General features: G+C 41.2%; 1 protein-coding gene across 3 annotated transcripts in view; it reads right to left on the bottom strand.

Moving 5' to 3' along the window:
- Nucleotides 1-14,281: 14,281 nt before the first annotated feature.
- Nucleotides 14,282-21,101, bottom strand: part of POLD3 (DNA polymerase delta 3, accessory subunit) — a 44,870-nt gene continuing 38,050 nt past the window's right edge. For all 3 annotated transcript variants that reach the window (XM_057750206.1, XM_057750208.1, XM_057750207.1), the window contains 2 exons: nucleotides 20,781-20,859; nucleotides 14,282-16,510 (listed from right to left, as the gene is read on the bottom strand). In XM_057750206.1, the coding sequence (XP_057606189.1) occupies nucleotides 16,308-16,510; nucleotides 20,781-20,859 (282 nt within the window). In that variant the 3' untranslated portion in view covers nucleotides 14,282-16,307. The remainder of the gene's footprint in view (nucleotides 16,511-20,780; nucleotides 20,860-21,101) is intronic.

Genomic DNA, 21,101 nt, shown 5'->3' with positions numbered 1-21,101 from the left:
TTAGTTGTGGCATGTGAACTTTTAGGTGGCATGCATGTGGCATCTAGTTCCCTGAGCAGGGATCAGACTCCAGGCCCCTGCATTGGGATTGTGGAGTCTTAACCACTATGCCACCAAGGAAGTCCCTTTACTGTTGAGTTTTAAGAGTTCTTTGTATATTTTGGATAACAGTCTTGTATCAGGTGTATCTATTGCAAATATTTTCTCCCACTTTGTGACTTTTCTCATTCCCTTAGTGTGTTTCAAAGAGCAGAATTTTTTCATTTAAATTAAGTCTAAAATTATCATTTCTTTCTTTCATGGATTGTGGTTTTGTGTGTGTGTGTGTGTGTGTGTTCGTAACCTGGTTCCTTCTTTATTTTTTTTTTATTTTTTTTTTAACAATAAACTGCATATATTTAGAGTGTACAATTTGGTATCTCAATCTCCCAGTTCCTCCCCCCAACCCTCCCCGCTTTCCCCACTTGGTGTTCATATGTTTGTTCCCTACATCTGTGTCTCTATTTCTGCCTTGCAAACCGGTTGCTTTGTACCATTTTTCTATAGTCCACATATATGTGTTAATATACAGTATTTGTTTTTCTCTGACTCACTTCACTCTGTATGACAGTCTCTAGGTCCACATGGATTGTGTTTTTGATGTCATGTCTACAAAGTCATCCTCAAACTCACAGTCATCTAGGTTTTCTCCTATGTAATCTTCTAGGATTTTAATAGTTTTGTGTTTTATATTTGGGTCTATGATCCATTTTGAGTTAGTTTTTGTGAAGGGTGTAAAATCTGTGTCTAGATTCATTGTTTTGTGTGTGGATGTCTAGTTGATCGAGTACCACTTGTTAAAAAGACTGTTCACTCCATTGTTTTGCCTTTGTTCCTATGTCAAAGATCAGTTAACTATATTTATATGGCTCTACTTCTGGGCTGTCTAGTCTGTTCCATTGATCTTTTTGTCTATTCTTTTATCAACATCACACTGTCTTGATTACTATAGATTTATAGTAAATCTTGAAGTCAGACAGTGACTTTGAACTTTGTTCTTCTCTTTTAATATTGTTGGCTGTTCTGGATCTTTTAAGCCTCCACATAAACTTTAAAATCTGTTTGTCTATGTCCACAAAATAACTTGTTAGGATTTTGATTGGGACTGCATTGAATCCATAGGTCAAGCAGTGACATTTTTAAAAATTTTATTTCCCATTCTATCATTTCTATTTGTCTTTTTATAACTTTCAGTTCTCTGTTGAGGTTCCTTACTTTCCCCCATTATGTTTAGAGTTTTCTCTAATGCCTTGAACATGTTTATAACTATTTTAAGCTCCTTGTCTGCTAATTCCAACATTAATGTTATTTACAGATCTGTTTCTATTCAATTATTTTCTTTTGATTATGAGTCATATTTTTCTGCTTCTTTGCATGTCTATTAATATTTTATTTTATGCTGGACACTATGGATGCTACACTGTTGGGTGCCTAGATTTTGTTGCCTTCCTTAATGGGGTGCTGAGTTTTGCTCTGGCAGGAAGATAATTTACTGTGGATGAGCTTGGTGTTAAAGTTGTGTTAGGGTGCAGCCGGAGTAGCCTTTACTCTAGAGCTAGATTAGCCTTGACCTTAAGGCTTGGCCTTTCTGAGAGTTCTGTTGAATGTGTGGAGTACTCAGTGAGACCTCTATATTCTTACTAGTTATAACTCATCCGTACCTTAGCTTTCTGCATGCAGTGGTAGTTGTTCAGCTCACAGTTCTCTGGTAGTTGTTTTCCACAGTTGCCTGGCCTTATGGCGTGTCTTCCTCTGCATGTGTTGGGGACATCTATGGATACTTCTGGAGACCCTTTTCTGTGCAGCTCCAGTTTCTCTGAAACCCTGCCCTGCAAATTTCAGCTAACCCTGAATTCAATTTCTGTTTCTTCTTCTGATCAAATGTTCTGTTTGGCAACCCCTTCCCAGCATCAGGGTCTAGAAAATGCCTCCAAATTGGGTGATAATGAGGCACATCACATTTGTTTTCTTTCTATTAGGGATAATATTCCTACTTTGCCTGTTTTCCAGTGTCTGAAAACAATATTTTCATATGTCATATCCAGTTTTATAGTTGTTTGTGATGGGGGGCTAATTCAGTACCAGTTACTCTGCATGACCAGAAGCAGAAATTTATCATTTTTTAACTGTGCGATCTTGGGCAAGTCAATCTCTCTGAGCCTGATTTGGACATGAGAAAATTGAGGCTAATAATTGCTAAATCAAAATGCTGTTGTTAAGATACAAAGAAGTAATACATATCAATCCCTGAACTTAGTGCATAGAGCATTTGCAGAAGCTTCACAAATGATTGTTGTTTATCACTGTGGTAATGTTACAGTGTGTTAAAATCTCTATCAGACAGATGTGATGGAAAAGGAGAACAGGAGATCAACAGACAATCAGGTGAAGAATCATATCTGAAACCACAAGCTCTCACCATCCCACATAGCAAAAATTCAGCAGTAATGTCCCAGCTTGTAGGCTTGGGGTTGTCCTAACCAGCTGGTGACATGCCTGGCTAAAGGATGGTGTTCTTGGAGCCAAGGACCAGGTGAAAGCCACTGTTCATAACAAGAAATGAAAGTGAGAACATCAAGCACAATGGAGGCAGTGGGATATAGTGGAAAGAATACACAGGCTTTGGGGTCAGACAGGCCTGGATTTTAATCCTAAATGTTATTTGACTTTAGGTAAACCACATAATCTCCTCTCTAAAATAGGGGATAATATATGTTTTGTAAAGTTGTTCTGAAAGTAAGAGATGCTATATGTAAAGTCTGATATATAGCTGACATGTAATAACTATATCATCTGATTATATCACTTCCTTGCTTAATAACTTTCTTTGGTTTCTTATTTCATTTAAGAAAAAATCCAAACTCCTTAATATAAGACCCTCCATGACCTGACCTCCTTTTACCTCTTCAGCCTTGAATCTTGCCACTCTGAGCTTCCTTGACTTTGCTTCAGCCACATTGAACTATTTTCTTAATCTATCCAGGACTTTGCACTACCTTTATCTCTTGGTGGAACATTATTTCTATCCCCAGCTTGGCTTAACAATTTAGATATTGGCATCACTTTCGTCACTCATTCATTTGTTTATTCATTCATCAAACATCTATAGAGGGCCCATCATGTACCAGGCACTATGATCCAGCAGTGAACAAGGTATACAGTCCCTGTCCTCATTAGAATTTACCCTGAAGCCTTACCATATCCACCAAGTCTCAACTTGGGGCCCCTTCTAACATACTTTTACGGTGTCCTGTACTTCTCTCTCACAGTCCTTCTCTTAAATATTGTTAACCCTCACCTACAGTTAACCCTCACTAGATTGTAAACTCTGTGGGGGCATGAACCATGTTATCCTAATCTTCACTTTATTTCCTCTGCCTAGCACATTAAATATTTGTTGAATTAACAGCAAATTGCTGAAAGGTCAGTTTGGCTCTGAAACATACCCAGAGCACATACTCTGTGCAAGGCCCTGTAGGAGATAAAGATACAGGCCTATCTCACCAGCCAAGTGCAAGTAGCAACCATCAAGATCGCTCATGACCCCACTTGGTGAACTCACAAGCCCATTATCACACTCTCTAGAGTCTTCTGGCAATGAAAACTCATGCTGCTCTCCCTACCAACTCAGGTTCTGTTGCAGTTTTCTTCCTTCCCAGTAGTCCTAACGCCCTCAATCCACTGGGTTTTATCAACTTCACAGACCCTCTGCTTCCGCCTTTAGAAACCATGCCAAGTTCTGGGCAGCAGCAGCTGCACACCTGAGTACCTCACTGTCCACAAATGACCACACCCATGTGAGGCAGCTTTCGGCTTCCTCCTAGGCCTTGGGGAGTTTCCTGCCTCTATTGGACACTCCCTCTATAGCTTCATCTTCTTTCCTCAGTTAAAATTGTCAGAGTCTTGTGTGTATTTCCTGTCTCTAAGTGAAAAAATCAAGTATGGCTGGCAACTCAGTTTTCAGTTAAATTAGATTGGTCTCTGTGACTTGAAGCAGTGAGAAGGTCATTCTCATGCACTAACAATGAACTTCAAGATCGGTGCAACCTTTGCAGGGGCAGTCTGGCAGTATGTGTCTTAAAAATGTATATCCTTTTACACAGTGATTCTAGTCCTAGGAATCAATCCTAAGGATAATTTAAAACACACCAAAGATTCGGTTGCAGTTACCCCACATGCAGACATAATGCTCGGGAGAAGTTTGTCTCTATCAGACTTGCTTAAAAGTTGCTTATGAGACATTCAACTTTCAGATCAGAGTTATTATTACAAGGTATTTAGCTCCAAAGTTTAGCCATCTAGAGGATTTTAGAGGGAAAAAGAGCTCTCAGCTCTGTAACGTGGTAGAGTATTGAGAGGAGTGGATTGAAAAGTCCAAGATGAGGCTCCACCACTGATGGACCTGGTGGTCCTCGGTAAGTCACCTGACCTCCGTGGGCTGTTTCTTCATCTATAAAATGGGGTGAAATCTGCCCACTTATCTTGGACAGGCATGTAAAGAGGGGGTCCAGCGTGCCCTTTTGTCTATACTAGGGCGCTCTCTGTAATGACAGGGATTGTCTTCCACTGCTTCCCTCCGCTTTTAGAATGACACAATCCTTCCCACAGCCACAAGCTTCCCAACAGTCCAGCTCAGCCTACCTCTCTGGCCTCATCTTGGGTACAGCTTCCCTGTTGGTCCCTGTGCTCCAGCCACACATCCCCCCAGGGCCTTCACGTGTGCCCGTCCCTCTGCCTGAAATCCTGTACCCCCTTAGCCTGGCCAACTCCTACTTATCTGTAAAGTCTAAGCTTAAATGTCACTCTTACCAGGATATCTTCCCAGACACTCCCCAACATGGGTAGGTCCCCCCATTACATCCTGTCATACATGGTGCCCTTTACAGATCCTTCATAAGGCTTATCACAACGGTCCTTCAATACTTATTTACACCATAATTTATTTGGTTGCCCCTCCCTTTCAAAACTCCATGAGGGCAGGTTCTGTTTCTGACTTGTTCATGGCTGTTTATTTTCAGGGCTTGGCAGAGTACCCAGCCCAGAGACACAAGGTAATTATTTATTTATTGTTTGTTTGTTTTAATTTTTTTTTTTTAGCCGTGCCACAAGGCTTGCAGGATCTTAGTTCCCTGACCAGGGGTTGAACTCGGGGCCGTGGCAGTGAAAGTCCTGAGTCCTAACCACTGGACCGCCAGGGAATTCCCAAGGAAATTTTTTAAATGAATGAATTCTTATCATCTTAGAGCATCAAGGATAGAGATCTAATGCTTCATTTTACAGCTGACAAAATGAAGGCCCAGAGAAGATAAATGACTTTTCCTAGATCACATGGCCAATGAGTGGAAGAGGCAGTTTTAGAATTCATTCATTCATTCAAGAAATCTTTTCTAAGAGCCTACTATGTTCCAGGCACCATCCTAGGTGCTAAAGATGGAACGATGGCCAAAGCTGGCCCTGACCTCCTAGAACTGACTTCATCATAGTAGAGGAGATAAGCAGATAAACAACACACAGAACATCTGAGATAGTGATATCTATAAAGAAAGAGGTGCTCTGAAGACAAAATCACATAACCAGCAAGGACTCAAACCCGTTTTCTGCTTCCAAGTGCAGGCTCTTTCCACTATACCACGCTGCCTGCCCTAAGTAAACAAACAAAACCATAATTTATGAGGCTCCCTCAGCTGCCTGTGTGTGTGCTTGGTGGGGTGAAACCCTCACGAAGTCCATGAAAAAGGGCCAACATCATCAGAAGCAGCAGCTGACTGGCTTGCCTGCGAAAGCAGGTGTCCCAGCGTTAGCCAGCCTGGCTTCCACTGCCTTGAAACTTCACATCTGGCGCCCAAAGAGAGAGGGAGTATGTTTAAATAAGACAGCTATTGACCAAGCGGACTGAGGAGGGTTGGCGTGGGCTCGTCTGTGGGAATGATGCAAACCACAAGGGGACAGTCCTCAGGAGGCGGACAGAAAACACAGACGGGCTCAAACGGCAGGCGTGACCATTGCCTGCGCACCCCCCGCCCCCACCGCCACCACGAGGGGAGGCAGGCGGAGGCCTCTGCGCTGCCGGAGATCTGTTTATTTTTTCATTTGTAAAGGCGCCCTCTGATGTCTGTACTTGGAGAAGTAGAACGTGTACTCAGACCACTGACTCTCCTCTAAACTGTTTCAAGTAGAAATGTGGTTGAAACAAGTACAGAACATATGCAGAATGACACGGCAGCCCACGGAGAGGGAGGGGCTGGTGGATCGGGGGAGTCGTGGGTTGGACAGGTGAGTAGAATCACAGGCTGCCCACTGAAACACTCCCTCCTCACTTTGGTGGAGCATCACATTGATAGTCCATTGTGTTGTCTATGAGAAACTAGATACTCTAATACAGGTTAGTTGAAAAACAAACAAACGATAATTCATTTTTCTCACACAGGTAAGATTAAAATCCAAAACACCGCTTTGCTAATAATGATAGTTATTTACTGATCAACCACGACGAACTAGACACTTCACGATCTCTCATCCTCACACTAATCTTGACATAGGTGTTATCTTCAACTTACAGATGGGCAAACTGAGGCTCAGGGAAGTTCAGCGACTTTCAAGAAGTCACACTGGTAGTGAATGGGCACTGAGCTCCAGTCTGTCTGACTCTAAAATCCAAGTACTTTCTACAAAACAAAAAGTGACAACCACTTGCTTGATAGCAAAAAGCGACCCTCTCTAGCTGCTCCGCTGCTTCTAATGTGTTTTTGGCTGGGAAGCCACGTAACTCATGCTGTGAGTATGATTCTAAGGAAGGGTGGAGGCTTCATGCAGAAGCTTCAGGATAGCTGGTCCCTTATTTTAGGGGTGAGATTAGGAGTTTGCAACTAAAAACTCACTGCTAGAGTAGAAGCATATCAATGTACAGCCTCAAGTTTAACGGCTCTTCAGTGAGTGCCTAAGGTGAAACTTGGTTATGATAAGCAAGACTGCTTACTGCCCTCTGCCCCACTGGAAAAGAACTCACGTCAGGAGTGGATGACGACGGGACACTCCGTCTGCCCCTCCGATCCCAGCTCTACCATATCCTAGCTGGGTAGCCTCTCTTAATTTCCTAATTCACAAAACTGGGCTGATACCTACACTTCACAAAATTATGAGGAGTAAATGATAAAGTATACGGAAACACCTGGCATGGAATAGGTGTACAATAAATCATATTTATTCGCTATTCATAGGACGAGCTTGGTTGACCAGTCTGGGACTATGGGTTATTTTGGCTCAAAGAATTCCAGGGAGATGCAGTCAGTTCCAGGTCTAAATCGGAGTGTGTGTTCGTGCGTCAGAGAATGGCCTACACGGATCCTTAGTGGAACCGTGGAACCAATCCCATCTCCATGGTTTAACGAGGACCATGGCTCAGGCAAGAGCCAGAGGATTTCCAAGCATGAGATGACCCAGCAAAAGGCTAATCATTCCACATTTGAAGTCACTCCCAATTCTATCCTGTCCTGAGTTTCCGAGGGGATCAAAGGAATCACTTGCCTAAAACTGAACTAAATCCAACTTCACATTATTTTCCTCTGCTCGTTCTATCTCAAGATGCAGGTGCAATTTGACCTTTATTTATGACCTATTTCATACGGGTGATTCTCTCTTCAGGCTACAAAGGGAGATTTTTCTAATGTACGAGGACGAATCTGAGACGTTAAGATTCTTCAGTGGCTTCCTATTGCCTGTAGAGTGAAGTCCAAACTACTTATTAGCAAAGACCTCTGTGATCTGGCCACTACCGACTTATTTGTCTCATAGCCCACTATTCCATCTCTCACTAAACCACTTATAACTCCCTAAACACTCCATCCTTTCTCATCTGTCTATGCCTCTTATGTAGTGTGTCCTGTTCCTTTTGCCTGGGGTGCCTTTCACTTTCCATTTGGCAAACTTTTAGTTTATGCATTTCATCCCTAAGGCAGTCACAGACAACCCTTCCCTGGGCCCACACCAACTGTGGGCACATACCTCCTTTATGCAGGGGAGGAAGGACATGGTACAGTGGAAAGAATATAGGTTTCAAGTCAGAAAGTCTAGAGTTTAAACTCTGGCCCTCCTCCCAGGCCAGCAAACACCAACCAGAGGGAAAGACATAGTCTTCTAGCCTAACGTATAGTCCACTGGTGTGGTTTTCCTTATGTAAAGACAGATGCAGGAGCTTGTAGCCAAAAGATTCAGCGACCTGAACTGCTGGTAAGATCACCCCTATCTGAGACTGACAATAAAGTTGTAGTCCTTTTGTTTTACTCCTTTTGTTCCAACCTCCACGTTTGCTCTGACACCCATCTGAGAGGAAGTCCGCTTCCTATACAGGTTTGTTAATTACAACCACTCGAGTATTCCAGTTCCTCCAATTTTTCATTATAAATTTATTATTAAAAATAAATGCACCTCACCTTTGCCACTTACTGGCCAAATCATTTAAACTCTGAGCCTCCACTATCTTCATTTGTAGATGAAAAGTGTGAGGATTAGAGAAGATGGATCTAGCACAAATTTTGGCCTGTGGTAAGCACTAACATTATGCTATCATTATAGCACATTTAAATTATCTATGACTCTCCCTCCACCAGATAGTAAGTTCCTTAAGGGCAAGAAATTCATCTTTATATCTCCCAGCATCTAGCATAACAGTGCTGGGCACATAGTAAACGTTTGACAAAAGTCTGTGAGATGCACAAACACACACGTTTTGCCTTTCCAATGACTGTCGGTTCCAGGAAGGCAGAGAACTTGTGTGTTTTTATCTTTCACAGCAGCTACCATGGTTGTTGAACAAATCAGTAAGCATTCATTCAAGGCACACTCATGAGTAGACCAAAACATTCTTCTTCTTAGTGGTTGCTCTACGGTGGAAAAGTTACATGATGTGAAGTCTGAAGGCCTTGGTTCTAGCCCTAGTCCACTCCCTTAAATGTAAGTAAGGTGTTAGGCATACTCGTTAAATGGCCTGGGCTTGTTTTCTGCAAAACAGGGGAGAGAAAAACCTTGAGGGTTATCACAAGGATGAAATAAGATCAAGTAAAGCACCACATGAACGTGTGATATAAGAGGGACAAGGGAAACACTCCTATGAGGCTTTGTGGTTTTCAGGAAAATGGTTCTGCTTCCCGTACATCCCATTCCAGGAGAGAATAAAAAAGCACAATACCACGATTATGCTATGTTTATGTAATCGTCACGTATCTTTCAGCTAAACCTGGTTTCTGAGAAGACTCCCTGGGCCGAACCCAGAGCAATCAGTGACTAACAAGTGTCCTGGGGCCACTTTACTACCTGTGAACTCACAGCATGGCTTAAATGGGGCAAAAAATGCCAAATTTTCTTCCTAATTTTGTTACAAGGTTAAGTCAAAGGCAAGGCCAAGAACTGGACAGTCTTTTCCAAGGAAAAACAGTGTTCCTGATTTAAGCTAAAAGCAACTAAATGGATTACTTAGGGAACTATGCTCTGTTCAGAAGAGTTCCCTGATGATCTAAAATTAATCATAAAACTTTATTCTAGCCTCTCTTTAAATTCTTCTTAACATTTATTAGTCTACTTATCTAACTTTGTAATTTAGTAAGTATGGTATACTGAACATAATGGAATCTTTGTTTATAGACTGGCAGAGATCCTGTAGCGAGGACCCATGCAGCAGATGGGTGGCTGAGTTGGATAAACATTAAGATCGCCTCCAAATCTGACAATCTGGGATCCGAACAACTTAGTTGTACTTTCACTTGTAAAAATGAACATGAATCATCATTGGGCAGTATGGAAGCGTGAACTAATATATAGCCAAGAGTAGTATAGCACAGTGGTTAAGACCGCAGGCACTGAAGCCAAATTGTCAAGATTGAGATCCTGGCTCTGTCACTTGCTCACTCGGTGACCTTGAACAAGTTAACATTATTTCTCTGCTTTGGTTTCCTCATGTGTAAAATGGGAATAAAAGTACCTGTCTCTTAGGGCTGCTATAAGGATAAGAGTTAATATATCTGGGGGGAGAGGCAAGATAGGGATAGGGGATTAAGAGGTACAGACTACGAATATAAAACAAATAAGCTACAAGGATATATGGTACAATACAGGGAATATAGCCAATATTTTATAACTGTAAATGGAATATAACCTTTAAAAATTGTGAATTAGTATGTTGTACACCCAATATTGTAATCAACTATATCTCAATTAAAAAAAAAAGTGAATACCTTTATATTCTTGGAACAGTGTCCAGCACATAGTAGGTGTGCAAAAAATAAGAGTTATCCTGCTTTGTGTTAGCTTAATATATGTCAAAATCCTAGGGACTGACTGCCCATGCAGCATTCCATTAAAGCCTGAAAACAACCCTTTAAGGCTGATGGTGTACCTCATTCTAAAGATGAGGAAACAAGTCCTCAGAGGGTGAGGATCTTACCTGAGGTCAGTGCCTTAAATAGGGTTTGAATCCAGAGCCCTCTGCCTCCCAACTCATGTTTCCATCACAGCACCCTGCTTCCCCAGTATGTCAAAATTGTTGCGTGTGTGCAAAACTGGTTGAATTTATGCTGATCCAATATATGCAGATCCTAAAAACTACCTTTTGGAATAATCCTGGGAACCTGCTTGCTATCTTGTCAATATTCTCATTTTTAATGTAGGGCAGAAATAACCCCATTAAGGATTCACTTTATCATGGTTTACTTACACCACAAAATTGTGTAAATGGGGATGTTCAAAAGCCAGATAAAAATCCACTAAAATGATGAACCTTCTTCAGCCTGTTTGTCTTAAATCCTTTGTTATTCTTTACACAAGATTATAAATTTCACCCATTATGATTATCCTGCTTCTATCCTGAATTAAGTCCCTGTCACCACTCATCTAAGAATCATCTCAGTTGCTATATAATGCTATTTAGTGTGCCTGTCCTCCACTCCAGAATGATAACCTCTGAGTTCTTGCAATCCCTCAAGTATCTTATCAAGGACTAAACATAACTAGTATTCAACAACTGCCTGACCCTTTGGATTTGAATGACCCAAAGTAGATGCTAAACAATGTGGTTTTTCCATTCTTCAAGAGCAGTTCAGTAAAAGACATAAGAACCTTGAAAAAGAAAGCCTTAAAAGACTGAAAAAAAAGTTAAAGAAGGACTAGCCATGAAGAACTCTGAGTATTAAAAAAAAAAAAAAAGAGGGGAAGAAGCCAAAGTGAAGCCTCAAGAAACAAGGAGTCTGGCAAAAGCAAATGAGAAAAAAGAAGGGGAGAGGTGGCAGAGGAGCCAGACGATATTTAGGGTTTGAAATGAAGGGGAATTCTAGAGTTAAGGTGGGTTTGGATCAGAAGCCTTCCCAAGTTTCTCAGGCTAAAGAGCCTGGGTGGCAATCTGTGGGTGGCCCACACTTAGGAACACAAAAAAACTGGACACAGATACAAGCGGTGAGAAGTGTCATGCAGCAGGGAGTGGCAAGAGTCGATCCTAAATGCAGTCATTTGGGTACAATGTGCCCTTCAGAGAGGGCATGGTGACAGCAGGGGCTAATTTACAGAGCCGCCAGGGTAATAACTCAGAAAGCAATACTGCCTTCTCACAACAAAACGAGGCAGCCCCAGAATGTTTCGTGGTGGTAAAAAGCTGCATTACAGCATACTGAGATCCCGGAACCAATGAAAGGAGACAAGTTTACCAAAACGAGTCTTGACACAGAGTACGTTTCTGGCAAATACATTATTATGCACTCCCTCTACTCAGGTCCTGGAGCAACTATTTCGTTTCCTTATATGGCCCTTCTCTTCAGCTCTCTCCTGTATAATAACTAATGTCTTCTTAGGGAAACAAAGAAAAGGAATAGAACTGTTCCACTCGTCCTCTTCTGTTTTTTTCAAGGAAATGAGTAGAGGCTCATATCATTGAGAGCATCAGAGAACTACCAGTTTTTGAAATCACTTTTTAAAAACTGAAATCATTTCTGCTGGAGAAAGCTGTTTTGATGGGGGAAGGCAAGGGAAAATACTGCAATTGCCTACCGTGACTGCCAGAATTAAGCAGTCTTACTTTAACCAGGACATTTTTAATTCCATGAGAACTTTAATTTGAATACTACTAGAACTAAGATACAATGTGCAAGCATGTGTTGAAACACTCCCTACATGGCACACAAAATCAAAGAAAATGCCAGCTGTCACGCTTAAATAAAAATCAACTTCTAACCTTACTCCTCTTCTTAAAATCCTCCCATTGGCCCTCAGTCTTCAAATAAAATCCAAACTCCTTAGCAGGACCCCAGCTTCACTTCCCAATATATTTTCCTCCCTATTCCCAAATTCTACACGTAATAGTCCATTTCTCCTCAAAAGACATGTTCCTCTACCTGGAAAATCCTTTCTATTCCCCTTTGCTTGGTAAAATCCTACTCATCCTTCAAAACAATTGTGTGGCTTTCTCTCCTTTGGGTAGAGGTCCTCAACACCCACCCTCTTATGAGCTCTCAGAGGACCCTGTGCTTACTTATCACTGCACTCACAATATGATGCTATAATTTCATTTTACTTTCTTGTCTCTTCCACCAGTTCCTGAGGACAAGTGCCATATTCTAGGTGTCTATCTTCTAGTGCTCAGGACAGAAGCCCAACATATAGTAGACACATGATAAATGTTTTAATGTAAATACAGCCATCTACAAATCTCACTTTCTCTCAATAAGAAAATATACTCTCTAAAACCTTCCATAGCCTCCAACCGCCGCTCCCAAGGAAGAGGGCGGCTTCCCGGGAAGCCCGCCGCCGCCGCCGCCGCCGCCCCCGCCCCGGAGAAACTTGCAGTGTGGACCAGGGACCCTTTGTCACAAGGAGCAATGCTGCCAAGATGGGAACTGTCTTTTTACCTGTTTGCTTCCCTCGGCTTCCACTTCTATTCTTTCTGTGAAGTTTACAAAGTCTCCAGAGAACATGAAGAGCAACTGGACCAAGAATTTGACCTGGAGACTGGCACTTTATTTGGAGGATTAAAGAAGGACCCAGCCGACTTAGAGTGGAGCTTCTGGATGGAGTGGGGGAAGCAGTGGCTGGCGTGGCTTCTGCTTGGCCACGTGGGTGTGTCTCAAGTAGCCAACCTGCTTGCAAGGAAGCCAAGACATGGAAGCAACCTACATGCCCATCAACAAATGAATGGATAAAGAAGATGTGGTACATATAACTATGGAATACTACTCAGTCATAAAAAGGAATGAAATAATGCCATTTGCAGCAACATGGATGGACCTAGAGATTATCATACTGAGTGAAGTCAGAAAGAGAAAGACAAATACCATATGATATCACTTATATGTGGAATGTAAGATATGACACAAATGAACTTATCTACAAAAGAGAAACAGACTCACAGACATAGAGAACAGACTTGTGATTGCCAAGAGGGAGGTGGGTGGGGGAGGGACAGACTGGGAGTTTGGAGTTAGCAGATGCAAACTATTATATATAGAATGGATAAACAACAAGGTTCTACTATATAGCTTAGGGAACTATATTCAATATCCTGTGATAAACCATAATGGAAAAGAGTATGAAAAAGAATATATATGTGTGTGTGTATGTGTAACTGAATCAAGTTGCTGTACAGCAAAATTAACACAACAATTTAAATTATTGTACTTCAATAAAATAAATTAAAAAAAAACAAAACAAAACAAAAAAAAAAAACCTTTCATAAAACAGGATAACTATCTTTCCTATTTGACCACATTTATGGCCAGAATGATGGTTTTGAAAGAGTATAACATCTGGGTCATATCCTTGATAGCATTTCAGGAAGTTGGTGGTTGAATGCATCATTTAAGACATCAAGGAGGAAGCCATCACTTGCAGAATACCTATGTGTGCCAAATTTACTCTGTATACACGACTTTACTCTCAACAACCCACCATAACTTGTTTGAGCTGTATTTTGATAAAGAACCTGAGGCTTAGAAATCTGCCCCAGGTCACAGTGAAGTCAGACTAACGCAATGTACAAGATCAGGACTAGACTTTCTCCTAAAGGAACTAAAAACTGAGGTTGGCTGAATCTAAGATTTCCCACAGGGCTTAAAAAATGATGAAGACAGCAAATAACTTCTCCATCTCAGGCTATGGGTATGCAGTTTTAACAATATAAACTGAAAACCAGCCTTGTTCCTGTTCAGAGTTTAAATAATTGCATACACTGTTGCCGTCCTGTCAAATAACAGACTCATCAGACATTCAGTTTGAAGCACTGTTTTAAAAAACTTCTCAAATTTATTTAACTCATGGATAACATGGTAGAGTTTTGGGGTTTTTTTTTTTACAAAAAGAAGAAAACATCTAGCACTTACTACTTACTAAGCCTCACAGACGCCTCAGAGCGTAGGCAGCGTACTGGGCACAGTGATCACAGGATTTGCATCATCCTTGCAAAGACAGAACACCAGCACCAGAGTTTTCCAATTCAAAATGTGATTTTATTAGAGATCCCAGCATAATAATTTTTTTTAAAAAGACTGGATTGTTGCTTTTTTCTTTAATTTTCCATTTCTATTTAGAAAAAAATGACTGGAGGCAATGACAAAAATAACCATTTAAAAGGGATTCCGCTCCAGAATTTTTTTGTAAAGGTTTAAGTCCAGGCTTTCCACCCTTCTCTCCATCCTTTTACATTCTAAAAAGAAAGGGGTTTGGTATGTGTCAACCTTTACTCAGCCTGCTGCACAAAGCTTCTGCCTTCTCAAGTCATAGACGTAATGCTGGGACTCATCTCCCAAACCTCTGGTTTTAATCAAGTCCACGGGGTGCCTGGCTGGAAGGCCCTGGGTGACAGTTGCTAAAGAAGCTCCTATTAATCCAAGGTCAGTCACAATTCAAACCTTAAACAGTAGACGGCTGACTGCATCACTTACGACATACACCAGGCGAAGGCGGAAGGAGCAAGGATCAAGTCAGACATCTCTCATCTGTTAGTCATGAGTCATGCCAGCAGCTGAGCCTGTGTTCCTTTCCCCAGAGCTCACTGTGCAAGGTCACCGCCACACAACCTCCATCCCCTGAGCTCACTGTCCAGCCATAAAGGAAGTCGCTTCCAAGTTATCACTGGAATAAATGACTTTCCATAAGTAACAAATGAAAATGTTTAGATCTACCAATGACTCAGTCTCTCCATCTCTTCTTGGGGAGCCTGTATTTCTAAGCACATGAAGGAGTTAAAAATACAGAGAAGCAGCATCAATAGACAATGTGCTTTACCTCTTCCTCATTACCTTTCTGGAAAATTGCTGTTTCTACCACTCAGTCCTTGAAAAGGAGAAATTTTACTTAACTGTTGTACACTGTATGTAAGAAAGGACTTCTCTTTTTAGTCTTCATTTCACTGTATGGGTTTCCCTCTCTAGGTACTGAGAGTGAGAAAGGGAGAGAGGGGTGAAGACAAAAATCACAAAGAGTATTATAAACACACCCTGTGTCAGCAGCATGACAAGTCCTCTAATATCATCAATGCTGACTCTAAGTAATTTCTGGTGGGGTTGAATACATCATTACATTTCTATCCATGCTCTGCCTGAGGCTTTTCCCTAACCATTAACTGCAAGTAAAGGTCTAAAGAGTAAGCGCTTTTGTGAAAGGGCTAGAACAAAAGTAATGTGCTGATCTGTGGCCAGGTGTCAGTGTACTTTATAATGGAGGAAAAGAGGATTACAGGGAGATTTCTGTTTCAGCCTTTAGTCCAACCAAGATTTAAAAGACTACAGAAAACACTTCACACAGAAGTGTGGTAGTGGGGAAGGCAGGATAGAGGGGTGGTAAACACATCCAGTAAAATTCAGGAATAAAAGAATACCCACACAAGTCCACGGAATACAAAAGAACAAGGAGGATCACTTCCTGAGCCATAAATGGATGGATAAGGGCATAGGGTGGGTCGGGCACAGTGGATTAGCCACTAATGAGTTCAGTGATAATTCTGAAACCTGTTCCAATTTATTTTTGGAGTGAATTCTTCTCCTGGACAGGTCAAAATTGTGCTTAAAAATGTCATTAGAAGATAACAGCTTTTTAAATATTCTTTTGCCTCTTGCTTCCAGGTGATTTCCTTTTTGTTGAAAACCTGAAGGCACATAAACCTTACAGGACGGGAGAACAGTCTTTCGATACAGGTGAGGTGAGGCGCTGGATGAACTTACACAGTAAGTGAGAGAGTCTGTATGTCTTGGTCTTGTCCCTTGACCACTCCACATCTCTGACCTAACAGAGATGGCAGTTCACTTCCTCTGGAAGAAGCCAGTAATGGACACTTGTCTATTTCCTTTGCCCAGAGCAGCAGTTCCTTTCTTTGGGCCCTTTCGTTCCTCTTTGGGTTCCTTCTTCACAGTCATGGAGGGAGGCCTCTGTGCAGGGGAAGTCTTCATCTTAAGTTCTTCTTCACTATCTGTGCAGGATTCACTCTCATAGACTTTTTCAGTCACTGGTAGAACAAGGGAAAAAATGGGATGTGAGTGGATTGAGTCATTTAGAACACAGCTCTCTCAAGAGAATGAGATGTCTGGTTCATTCCAATCCCCTCAGACCAACTGACCAAGGGAGGTGTGCTCACCGACCACTGCAGCTTAATCCCACTGGGAGATCAGATCCCACCTCAGGTAGGAAGCAGTATTTTGAGCTCGCGCAACCTCTAGCTGGGGCTCAGAATCAACATTCACCCTTATTTCGTCACTGCTATGCCCCCATGCCTTTAAGTGGGCCCTTATCATTTGACTGCCCAAATCCTGCATTTGGGCCTTGGTCTATGCTAGCTAATTTCCATCAGAACTATCTGTATCTCAAACACCTACTTCTATCTCCATGCTTTGACTGACTTCTTCAGTCTCACCTCCCTAACCAACAATGCCTGCCATTTCCATCACTGGTTTTCCTGGTCTTAATCTCTGCTATACCTGCCAGCCCCCATCCTGTCTAGCCAGACTCACTGCCATGGACCCTCCTGGCTAGCACTACCCTGATGTCACCCACTGTGAACTGGAGATTAGTTACTCAATTGTTCAGTTCTTGGTTCTCAATGACCTAAGATTTAGTAGTGGTCTGCATCATGAAGATAACTATCTCAAGCAAACTTGATCAGATGACAAACTTGATAGTTTTAAGGAAGGACAATGATAAAATAAGAAAAAAGTTACCAATGTTTTTACTCCCTATCAGCCAAGGGTATATTTTGCCTTTTCTCCTACCGATAAAATTCACTGAACCCTCTCCGCTGGAAATTTAAAAAAAAATTATATCAGTGTGGAGTCACTATAAGGAAGCCCCAAAGGGCACAGGCACAGACAACGGCTTCCAACAATCACGTCCCAGAACTGGTGAGGGTCTCTTCAGTACCACTGCAGTGCATACACCAAACACAAGAAATAGTACAATGCCAACCTCCTGTGACTTTAGAGAGGTGCAGCAGCTGTATAACCAATGTAATCCAAATCCTTTCTCGGCAACTGATGGAAAAAGTAAAGGAAAACACCTTTTCTTAGCTGAACAGAGTAACCTAATATGCATAATACTCAAATGAGTAAAGCGAAAGGTATTTTTTCCCACTAATGAACAATGATAGTTTTAAGCTCTCAATTACTGATCATTTCTTTCTAATAAAATATATCCATCAAACTGTTTTAGAGGCATAGGCTTTGGAATCAAATACACCTGTGTTCTAATACCTAATCTGTCACTTACATAATCTCAAATTTTAATGTAGATCAGAATTACTCAATGGTTTGTTTAAACACATATGGCTGGGCTTTATTTCCAGAGTTTTAGATTCAATAGGTCTGGGGTAGACCTGAGATTTGCTTTTCTAACATGTTCCTAGGTGATGCTGACATGCTGCTGGTCTGGGGACCACACCCTGAGAATCACTGCTCTTTGTTCCCCTGTAAAAGATGATATGCTGCCTTACAGAATGTACAAATACACCAGTAAATCTTTGGCAAACACTCTTCAACGCTATATTCTCCCCTTGCAATGGGCCATGCTAGAGGTCAACTGGCTATAGCCAGTGGAGTATTCCTTCACCTTATCCATCTACTCTTATTAAGGCTGCAAAATTAACAGTCCCCTAAGAGTTCCTAGGATTTACTTTCAAGAGCCTAGAATTCACTATGGCTGACTCCTGCCAACTTAGAAGCTAAAAAAAAAACACTAATAAGCTTTAAATATATATTAAGTGTTCTTGAAGGCCTTAAGGCTCTACAGACCAGAGGCATTAAAATCTCCCATAAGCTTATTAGAAACACAGAATCTCAAGTCCTACTCCAGGCCTACTGAACCAGAATTTGAATTTTGGCAAGATCTTCAAGTAATGCATATACTCAGTAAAGTTTAAGAAATGTTGCTCTAAGATATTTTAGGGAATGTCCATGGTAGACCCATTAGTTCAACAATTATGATCCCAGAACATCATTCCCATCCTGATGCAACTTCAAAAGCATTATGTAACTGGATTTTGGAACAAAATCATGAGCTGTTATTTACTAAATATCTCAAATTAGGGAAATCTGTAGAGCCACCTACAGATACAAAAAAGACAAGACTTACTACAAGACTTGCTCCTTCATAAGCTATATTCTGTATTCAAATGGCAGCATGTCTATAATATTAAACTCCAGCATCAATTAGCTCATTATTTCATGACTAACCACTGGTTGTCTCATTGCCAATTTTGTGCAATGCATTGCTTGAGGGAGTTAAAAACCACTCAGGGCAGCATCAACAGAATTTCTTAAGCAGAACACTTGGTATATACCCTAAGAGCTAAAAGGAGCATTTCTATATTCAAAGCTGTGGCTACTTCAAACTACAGAACAAAGGAGACTTCAACATAAAAATACAGGACCTTTATTTTCGCTGAACAACATGCCACTTTTCTGGGCTACCATAAAAAAGGCCTGGTTTGCATGGGTAAAAGAATTTATTTCCACTCAACTGTTTTGCTCTTAGAAATCCACCCTGTCTAGAAGTCCACCCCAAACTTATCTTGGGGAACCAACTCCCCAGTCCCTGTAGTAAACGCACGGAAAGGGAAAGTAGCTTTTTAAACCCACACACCAACTCGCATCCAGCACAGGACAGGACAAGCCCCCTGTGCTGGTATGTCTGGAACAGTCCGAGCAGAGAGAGGAAAGCAGAACTCCTTTGTTGGTTACAGAAGCCAAGATTCATTAGGTTGAGCTTGGACTAAAAACCTTAAAAAAAATGTGCTATGTGAGCACAGTTTTCATTGCTGCATCCAAGGCTCTTAATAGTCCTGTTTGGAGACAGGAGTACAAAAAAGTTCACATCCCATACCTGGCCAAAACTTGAGTACTATGTTTTGAACAAAGCAATAGGTAATTAGCCACAAATTCCCAATGAACTCTCATAAAGATATTTTTGACACTTTGCTTTTGGGGTAGCAGGAGGGAAAAACTGGCACTGATGCTTCTGTCCTCTTAAATTTAAAAGAAAAAAAGAATAAAAAATTCAAGAGTAAATACATAAATTACCATTAACAGTCAAACCAAGAGACTTGCAATTCATTACTAGAAGACTGAAAGCAAAAAACAAATAAAACAAAAAAGACCAAAGTCCAGAATTCATAGGCTCACAAGAAAGTTGGCACTGAAAAAACAGAAATTTCCTGTGTAAGGAATTTTATTCCCCAATCATATACTACAATTAAAATGGCAGAGGCCTTTTCAGATGAGTGGCAGGTGGGGAATGGGAGAGGGCTCAAGACTAATGAGATGTCTTCACTAGTTTTAACTACCACATTGCCTAGTAAAAGTTGATTCTTCAGAGTCCATCTTTTTAAGACAAAAATTTGAACCAGAGGGAAAAAATACTTCTCTAGGAGAGCCAAGGCATGGCAGGTGCCACAGAAAAGGAGAAACAATTACAGGCTCACTAACCAGAGGTTGAAGAGCCTAAACCCACAACTCTTTACAAACACAAAAGACAGCACCAGGATCTGAATATCTCGTTGGGCTTAAAAGCCCCACGGAAGTTGGTCAATAGTGGAAAGGGTAGAATAAGCTAAAACATGGCTGAAGAATCAAGCAATGACTCAAAGCCTAAATTCTAACTTCCCTCTAGGCCTCCGTAAAAAGCACATGCTTTTACGCAACATGGCTCACAACAGGAAACATAAAGGAAGTGATTTGGAAGAGTCAGACCCCTCTATAGAACAAATGGGACAAAATACAAAGAAGACTCTTGACACTCTCCTCGGAGCCTAATCATCTGTAGGAGCTTCTTTTCCACTGTTCAAATGTATAAAACAAACATTAAAAAAAAAAACCCAAATGTTTCTCAAAGTCTATGATAACATTTAAAATTGGTATTGTGGTTTCCATCTTGAAAAGGTTTTTAAAATATATTACTTCACGTGAATCTTCACAACAATCCCACGTGTAGGCAAAATGGATATTTTCCCTCCATTCCACAGATCAAGAAACTCCCCACCAGAGGGGATGTGACTTTCATCCAAGACCTCAAGCATATGACCCAAACGGGAACCCAGGTGTTCTGACTTTGGTTGTGGTGTTCCCTGCACTCCGCTACTCAAAGTGTGGGCCACAGGCCAGCAGCACAGCATCACTTGGGGATGACTCATGTGCACATTAAAGTCTGAGGCACCCTACTCTGTAAGGGATTAAGGTGGTCTCTATGGCAATAACTCTATCTCTGGATTTAGAGCAAAAAATTTTTCTTACCTATGCAGCCCTCCTCATCCACAAAGGTTTTAGATTTTAGCACACGTTTTCGTTTTCTTTTGTTTTCTCCACTTGAGCCCTAAAAGACCATAGGAAGATCAGCAGATATGTTAAACTGACCAATTAAGCTATAGAGAAAAATAACAAAAGCTTTTTAATCTATAACAATCACCCTCCAATATTCTATGATGATAAAAAGTTAAACAAGGTATCTACAAATTTCCCTTTAGGGGACCAGCCCAACCACAGATGAGTTATGTGCATTGATACCTCATTATGAGAAGAACAGTAGCAAAGAACTGTTCATTCAGTCAACAAACT

The sequence above is a fragment of the Hippopotamus amphibius genome, chromosome 9 (genome assembly GCF_030028045.1).
Source record: "Hippopotamus amphibius kiboko isolate mHipAmp2 chromosome 9, mHipAmp2.hap2, whole genome shotgun sequence".
Classification (NCBI taxonomy): Eukaryota; Metazoa; Chordata; class Mammalia; order Artiodactyla; family Hippopotamidae; genus Hippopotamus; species Hippopotamus amphibius.
Note: the sequence above shows the minus strand (reverse complement) of the source record. Positions and strands in the feature narration are given on the sequence as shown.